The 8971-nt window shown below is 41.0% G+C and overlaps 1 protein-coding gene across 2 annotated transcripts in view; it reads left to right on the top strand.

Moving 5' to 3' along the window:
• Positions 1 to 7987, top strand: part of LOC121930628 (sodium- and chloride-dependent betaine transporter-like) — a 64060-nt gene extending 56073 nt beyond the window's left edge. Inside the window, exons 14-15 of one of the 2 annotated variants that reach the window (XM_042467211.1) lie at positions 2668 to 2698; positions 2965 to 7987. In XM_042467211.1, the coding sequence (XP_042323145.1) occupies positions 2668 to 2698; positions 2965 to 3167 (234 nt within the window). In that variant the 3' untranslated portion in view covers positions 3168 to 7987. The remainder of the gene's footprint in view (positions 1 to 2667; positions 2699 to 2964) is intronic. The other variant, XM_042467212.1, reaches the window with a different exon arrangement.
• The last annotated feature ends 984 nt before the right edge of the window (positions 7988 to 8971 follow it).

Raw genomic sequence — 8971 nt, forward strand, 5'->3', positions numbered from 1 at the left:
TTCATATCTCTCCTCTGCAATCTCAAGGACTAGAAAAGACTACAGACTTTATAAAGCAAACAAAAAGTGGGAGTTGGAATTCTCAAGACTGGCCTAAACTTGCTGGCCTCATTCTGCTGACAGCTGGGCTAAACAAGGTTCCACAAACTAACCCCAAAGGATTAAATCACCTTAAATTTGTTATCTTGTTTGCATGCCACTTAAATCAGGTATTTACTTCATTTACTCACAGCTAAATTTTCCAAGTGCAGATAGGACACCAAAATCCCTTTCCTGTCATTTAATCAACCTATTCATCATCACATCACCCTCCCAATCAAAATAAATAGGTTATGTAGTTTTGTTTGAGTGGTGATGCTATGGTAAAGTCTTCCTTGGTAGCAGAATGTTCAATCCCAATGTGGGTATATGAAGATTGAGCTCTTTTAAATATCATAGTGGTTGAAGAGTGTGTATCGATTCCAGGACCCAAAGGGCTTGCCTGTTTTCCCTGGAAAGCAATCACACTATGGCTGAAATCCTCTTGATGTCATACATATGTGCATGTTCCTTTGTACTTAGTTCCCTGTTCTGCAATAGAAGTGCTCAGTTCATGGTTGCATAAGCAGAATTCCATAACTATAACAATTTCACACGTAGTGTGCATCTGTTTCTCAGTACTTTCAGTGTCCCATTGTTTTCACTGGAATTCCAGAGAGGGACGCTGTATTTTTCCCATTGCAAAACAGGGCATGGCAGATACACAGTCAGTTGCACAATGTCAGTATTCAGCAGAAGGATTCAACAGAAATGAGTACATGGCTGTAGATTAGACTACACAAACATGTTGTAGGATCTCAGCCTGAGTCTACTTTCTTAAGTAAGGAAGTAATCTTTATTAAGAGAAATATACCCTTGAGACAGAAAGGTAACACAATATAATTCTAACTGGCTAATAGCCAGAGACAAGGAGCCATATATGCACCCTGTTCCTTGGAACAAAGATGTCTTCTTCTCTTTGGAGAATCTAGTGAAACTTGAGAAGAAATAGGAAAGAGGATGTGGAGAACCTTACAAATAGGTCACAAGAAAAGTGAGCATTGTCTGGGAACCTGAGAAGGTCTAACTCCCTATCCACTCCTTATTTGTGCAAACACATGCAGCTTGAGCATGAGCTGAATGTAATCTTTGTCACCTCCAACATTCATTCAGGAGTTGGGTCTTACAATGAAATGAGCTGGTCAATGGATGAGATAGTTTATCTTCCTCTTCCCCCACCTCCTCCTCCTCCTCTTCAAAATGTAAGCAGTCAACAGCAAAGCCAGAAGCTAAAATGTCCCTATTGGCCCCTGGTCCTGGCTGTGCCATGTTAATGGCTGTTGCTGTTGCTATTGCCTGAGATATAAGTAATTTCATCTACCCTCTGCCTGAGAAGACCCTAGCTTCTAAGGTGTTCCCTTGAACAAATTCAAGGCTCTGGAAAAGGAAGAATAATTTCTGCATCCTTTTCAGGAATTTCAGATGAGAAAAAAATTGCTGCTGGGTCATCTGAGGTTTTGTGTCCTTAGTGTAGCAGCAACAGACATCACTTGTCTGCTGGCTTGGGGCCCCTACTTACTGGAGATGGATTGGAGGAGGTAGCAATGGACTGGTCTGAGACCCTGTGGCCTTTGGAAAGAGTGACTTATATACAAACTGTAACCAGTGGCAGCTAGTGGTTTCCATTTCAGTGGGGTAGGAAATTGCACCAGGTTTCCATCTGAATAAGGGAGATGTCCAGGGTGCTGAACACTATCACTAAAATTGGTTCAGTAATAATAATAATAATAATAATAATAATAATAATAATAATATTTGTATACCACTTTTCCTTCAGATCAAAGTGGTTCGCAACATACAAGCTACATGTCACATGCTATAGCAATACAATACATCAACAGTGACATCAGTGATCTCATACAATTCAACAAAATTCCTCAAAAACAATGTACAAAGCAGTCAAAGCCATCAGTTGAGGCTTGTTGCCGCCGGCCTGCCTCTCTCCCCCTCAAGATGGTGGTCGGAGGAGTAGTTTGGAAAGCATCTTTAAATATCAGGTTAATAGCCAGAGTAGGTTAACAATTTCATTGGCTGCATCTGCACTGCAGAAATAATGCAGTTTGACACCATGTTAACTGCTATGTCTCAGTGCTTTGGAATTCTGGGAACTGTAGCTTGTTCTGGCACCAGACATTTCTGACAGAGAAGGCTAAATGCCTCACAAAACCACAATTCTCAGAATTCCAATGGTGTCAAAATACATTATTTCTGCAGTGTGGATGCAGGCATTGACACAAACCACTACTCCCTGCACCCTGTGACACAGAGGCTTAATGCTAGTGCTCAGGTTACTTGTTGCTGCTGCTTGAAAGTATGTTTGCAAATGGCCCACTGAAGATCGAGTCCATTTTTGAAGGGGGGGAAAAACATTATATGCACACTTGGGAACTACAGAATTTATTGAGTGACCAAAAATGGGAGTTTGGATTTGAAGAGCTAGAAATCCGTTTTCCCTCAAGATTTTAATCTGTGCAGTAGCCATCACTGAACAATTCATTAAGCCCTTATGAAGAGATACAACTGTCTCAATATATGTGGTTAAGTCTTGAAGGTGCCACAGGATTGTTCTTGTTCTTCCTAATCCTCTAGGTCAGCCATCAAAGCCTCTATCAATTCATCTGTAAGTATTTCTGTTGTTTATTATGTGCTTATTACAGTATGTCAACAAAAAGGAAGCCTAAAGGCAAAAGAGATCAGAATGTTAAGTTGTTTCTCCTTTGCTCTTTTAGATGGGTATAGCAATAAACATTCATTAGGAAATGGCATGGATTAGCTCTTGGAATGCCTTTGCCCACAGCAATGGATGAGGATTGCTATTGGGTGTCAGTTTGTTTAACAGTTTAATTAACAAAGACTATGTCTGCTTTCCTTCCGGTCTTTCCATAGCGGTTGCACAAGCTCACTGCTGCAGCAGAGGACTTACCCCAACCAAAGAAGCACCAGATTGCCTTCTCTGGACTGCACCCACATTCAGCCAGGGAAGTGCTCATCACAACGGAGAAAGAAACCAACTTCTAGAAATCAATGGGAATTACAACTTTACAGCCCAGAAAGGTCCCTCCTTTCTGGGCACATCTGTTTACATCTAGGATAAGATATTTCTCAGGCCTTCCCTACCTATCAGAAGCTAGATCACTTAAGATGGTAACATCTTCTCTTCATACTTTATGTAACAGCTGATTAGATTGGCTGGAGCAGGTCCAACATTGGGTTTTCAGAGCTAAACTAAAAGTTCTCAGTAGACAGTTTTTGGAAATCATTTCTCAGCTTTTCTGAGAAATTCTTTTCTCAGTCCCCACCCCATCCTAGAAACAAAGGGAGATGACTGCAGAATCTTCTCTAAATACTGTCCAACATTTATTATTGTAATTGTGACTGCCCTCAGATTCCAGCTCCCTCCCTCACTGAATTTCTTCAGAACGGTGGAGGATGCCAAATGGTGGCTGAGCTAACAACAAAATTGCTGATGTTGCTGTCACTTGCAGCAGTAATGAAAGACTGGGGGGAGGGGTACAACTATGGAAAAAACCCAAGTTATGCTACTACCAGTGATGTAGTGGAGCCAGGGCTCAAAGACTCAAAGCCTTGGGACTTTCTGTTTAGTGGTGACTCTGGTATCATATGTTAACCCCCTTGGGCAACGCTGTTTGATCTGAGTTTGGCTGCAACCCCCACAATTTGTTATTAATTGCCTTCAAGTTGACTTCAACCTATGATGACCCTATGAATGAGAGACCTCCAAATCACCCTACCCTCAACCACCTTGCTCAGCTTTTGCAGATTCATGGCTGTGGCTTCTCTGATTGAATCTATCCATCTGGTATGCAATTTTCCTCTTTTCCCATTATCCTTAGATTTACTAAGCATTAATCTTTTCTAGTGAGTCCTTTCTTCTCATGATATGGCCAAACCATGACAACCTACGTTTAGTCTTCTAGGCTTGATTTGCTCTAGGACCCATTTATTGATCTTTTTGTCAGTCCACAATATTCATAGAACTCTTCCCCAGTATGACAAGAGTTGAGCTGATTTTCTTCCTAGCAGCTTTTTTCACTCTCCAGCTTTCCCAAGCATACATATATAGGAGGTAAAATGGATTTTCCTAGCACTGTTGTTCTGTTGTGAGTCATTTTAATCTAAATTGTTTTAAGGTGGTTTGATGTTGAATCACAAAACTTGTTACAGTTGTAAACTGCTTAGGCACTGTTAGTTCAGTATGAAGTGGTATATAAATGAAGCTGTTTCTTTGTTAGGTTTACAAAAGATCTGTTTCTTGTGAGATGGAAATTGCTATAAATATTACAGATAGGTGTGTAGGTAGGTGGATAGGTAGATAGATCAATATAATTGCCTGCATTTCTGCACTCTTTATGAGCTTGTCACTGTAGGCACTGTCATGATCAGGACCTGTAGTTTAGTTTGGTATTATGTCACTGGCTTGATAATGGTGAGTCCTATACCAGAGAGAGAGAGGTGAGGGGGTGTAGTGACTTGAGGGTTGGACTGTGACACAGGAGACAAAGGTTTGAATCCCTGCTCAGCCATGGAAGCACACTAAGTGACCTCAGGAGTGGTGGAGTTTCCCCCTTTGGAGGTTTTCAAACAAAGGCTGGATGGCAATAAGTCAGGGGTGCTTTGCTTGTGTATTCCTGCATGGCAGGGGATAGGTTTGAATGGCCCTTGGGGTATCTTCTAACTGTGGCCTGGGAGAGATGGGCCAAAAGGTGTGTAGCAGCGCTGATACTAGGAGTCAGGAGTGCGCATTACCTGCATGCTCCCAAACCCTACAGTGTATCAGTGGCAGCATCATGGCAACATCTCATCCACACAGGTCCCATCATTTTGATGTAAAGGACACATTCATGATGTGCCAGTGCCATTGCAAAAAGAACCCGGGCTTTCTGGGTTCTTTTTGGAGCGGAGGGGCGCTGGGCAGTTTGGCTGCTGTGGTGTCCCTCCACTGCCAAACAGGCTGCTGCCACCCTGCCCTTTCCCGGAGGTATGTACCGGGCCTATGATTCTTCCTCTTTCAATCTAAGAGGAAGGCCAAAAAAAAAAAAAAAACAAAACAAAAACAAAAACAAAAAAAGCCCCTCAGAACAAATCTTGCTAAGAAAACTCCATGATAGAATTTCTTTAGGGTCACCATAAGTCAGAAACATCTTGAATGAACACAACAAGAACTCAAATACTAAAACAAAACAAAACCCACATAAAAAAAGTTTGGAGATTTTTCTCTCTCTCTCTTGAAATAAGTTTCCAAGAATGGCCTCCCCTCCACACCTAGACATAGTTTCTCTGACAACAAATAAGGTGAGGAATTTTAACATGATATATTTACTCAGGTCTTATTGTTTTGACAACAGTAGACAGCCATTATGGAACTATAATACTGTACAAGGAGAGTTCACAGCTCAGAGGCTACCAGGGATTAAACCTGTGACTTCTACATGCTATACAAGTATTCTGTCACTGAACTATATACTTACCTTTATTTTTAGAGCCACTTTAGCATCATAATGCATTAACAAAAGACTGTATTAAAGCTGACCAACCCAAGGCCCCTTTTGTTTCCTTAAATCTTCATCCACTGCCCCCTCCTGTCTTTTGCAACACATTTCAAACTTTTTGGAGGGCTGAATCTTGGTTTTCAGGTTTCAGGTGAACAAGTGGGGCAAAATTAGCCAATTCAACCGAATTTGCATAATCTTAAAATGCGTACTCCCTTGGCAAATTTGGTGGGCTACTTTAAAAAAAAACCTGAAAAAAGTTTGCATAGATCTGCTACAGGTGAGGATTTTTGTTTTGCTTTTAAAGTTCTAACAATTCCTGTTTGGACTTCAAAATCAGTGCTGATCACTCAGCCTCTCCCATTACACAATGGCCTGGAGGAGAAGAAGGTGATAAATTGGAAGCAAGATGAGTTTGTCAGAAAAAGAACATGTCAAAACCACTTAAAATCTTTTTTTCTTTGAAACGAGACTAGTCTAGAAAGGCTGACAGTGTTTCAGCTTGAATATACCTCATTTGATACAGCTCCATGTGACATCCTTGAATTGTTGGGAAACTAAAGAAATGAGAATTGAACAGAACTGCTGTAAAATGAAATGCCAAAACTTCATTAGGGCATGTCAGGACCATGGAAGATATAGCAAAGCTGAAGTTTCACCAGATGCTAACTTAGCATTTGTAACAAAAACCATGGTTTATGGTTTGTGACACCAAAGTAAGAAGTAGAAACAAAATACATGTCTGGACAAGAATAATAAATACTGTACATAAGGACCTCATTTTCCTTTCTGTTTCTCTCATAACTGCTCACCCTTCTTCAAGGTCAGTTTCAGTTTGAAAACATTACTTTTTTGGACTACAACCACCAGAATCTCCTAACTAGGCTGGTAGAAGGATTTGGGGAGTTGTAAAAAGAGCCCCAGAACAACACTTTGCTTGTGGGGACATTGTAGGAACTATAAAAATGATTGGTCAAAGCTGCCTGCTTCTATCAAAGGTAAGCCCATGGATGAAAGAAGCACCAATGTCGAATGGGGCCACCAGAGGGAGCTTTCATGGCACGAAACAGACACAACTGAGCCTTGCTCTGACCCAGTAGGGTAGCAAAACATTTCCATTCTTTTTACCTGGCAGAAGACTCGCTGAACAGTCATAGGATTTACTTCTAGACATTTGGGGCATGCACCTGTCATAATCTTGAGCTCCCAGGTCCTTCCACCAGAGGGTTGGACAACATCTGTCTCTCTGGATGTTCTTAGACCAATGTTCCCATCAGATGAGGCTGGCATAGGCAAATCCTGAAGGATGATGGGAGTTCCAGTCCAATGCAGTGTTCAGGGTCCCAAGCTGCCCACCTGTTCTCTCAGAAAGAGGAAAATGTCCCTAATTTTAAGGAACCATAACCCTATTCAAGGAGTGGGTACCAATGGGTACCAAAGATGTAAAAGGGCGAATGAAATGTGCAAGGCGGTATAAGTGCTGATCATGTTACCCAGCTAAGATGTGATTCATTCTGTTTGAAGGGAAACCCTTTCTACATATGACGTGTTTCCAACATGGATATAGGAACCTGTGTGTACATAGAAAATGTCCCTCTTTTGACTGTTCACTATCAGGGGAGCAGAGATAGCCCCACATATTACTGTGTGCCATTTCACATATTGCAGGTGAACTCTGGAAGGAGACTCATCAGGGAATACAAACCTTCATAGAGGTTAATCACACTTTTGTTTACAGTCTTGTGTACAGAAGATCTATCTAGGACTGCCAACTTTTTTCCAAGTAGCTCTGTTCCTGTGCTTTTCATAGCAGCCTTATACCCAGAAATTGTTCAGGCAAAGCTGTTCCTCATCCATTTGGGTAAATTCGTTCATGTTAATGCCTCCCTTGAGGAATATAAATCAACCAAGGAGTTTGGGATTGGGGCCATTTAAATAATAAATAAATAAAATCTTTATTTCTATACCCCTTTTCCATTTAGGTCAAAATTCACAAGAAATTTTTTCCAGCCCACCACATTTGGGGAAATTACTGTAGTCATGTACACAGACCCTGTTCGAATCGTGTACAGACAGCATCAGTAGGAATACCTTTGTTTTTAACAGTGGCTCTAGATTCACTCATGTGGGAATTGATGGTGGCTGCTGTGAAAAGTGTTTTTTTACAACTGAAAACTGAAAAAACAAACAAACCTTCCTTTTCTAAATGTCTCAAAGTGAGGATGTTCATGAACATTAAAAAAAGTTGGCAGCACCAATTGATTTCCAAAATATACTGAATTTTTCATAGATATATGTATATATGTATATATATGAAACATGTATGTTATAGATTATCTGTTTCATAAAGCTTTGTGCTTAAAATATATTCAATAATAAACACATTTCTTTAATAACAAGACAAGGCTGGTTTTTGCTTTGGGGTACTTGGGGGGGGGGGCAGAAGGTGAGCCATTGCTTTCTTAGAGAGAAGGGGAGATTATAGACATGTAACCTTGGGCCAAGGGAAAAACCCTCTGAGGATCATGATGAATTAATAGTTGATGGAACTTAATGGAAGGAGTGATACTTTTGAGTCATGAACTTGGACATAGCCAGTGCTTCCTTTTAATAGCTAGAGAAAACCTTTGACTAATACATTACAGAAGGGCAGGTGGAGTCCATAGCTGATTTGTTGCCTCATCAGAATCGGTCACTTTGCCTTGATTTGTTGAGAGTAGCTAAAATTATAGCTGGAGGAGACCTATAATTTGCTTCTCAGCCCTAGCACAGCTGCTGGGTTAACCAATTATGAGCTACTACATTTTGAAGAGAACAAGCTTCAGCTTGGATGACAAAGCATCTTAGGATGCACTAGGCTCAATTGCCCTAGTGTATCTTGTTAATAAAATAAAATGCGAGGGTGGCTTCCTTGTAAGTCTTTTTACAGAAACTTTGTGTACACAATTCTAACTGGGTGAACCTCTTCCCCTCAGATGTATTGACAATGTTTTGGACCCTGAGATAAAGGGATTAGATAGTGTTAGAGGCTGTTTCATTTCTATGCTGCACAAGGCTGTGGTAAAAGACACGAAAAACAAGACAAGTAAAAAGTCTCACAAAAATGTAAGACCTAACAGTTTTACCCCTCCTCTGGATGTTCTTCAGTTCATGGCAGGTGGCTTCCATATTAATGCAATGGTGAATCTCCTCAGTTAATAGTTGATGGAAATTGGGGTGTATCTGCACCATAGAATATATGGGTTGATTGGTTGGTTTATATCACTCCTTTCTCCTTGTACAGGATAAGATACAAGTCATAGGCGTGTTACAGACCGCCCAAAATGGGTGGTCTGCCGCCGGCACCGGTTGCTGCATCCGGGAACCGCAGCGGCCAAACTGCA

This window comes from Sceloporus undulatus, chromosome 5, assembly GCF_019175285.1.
Source record: "Sceloporus undulatus isolate JIND9_A2432 ecotype Alabama chromosome 5, SceUnd_v1.1, whole genome shotgun sequence".
Lineage (NCBI taxonomy): Eukaryota > Metazoa > Chordata > Lepidosauria > Squamata > Phrynosomatidae > Sceloporus > Sceloporus undulatus.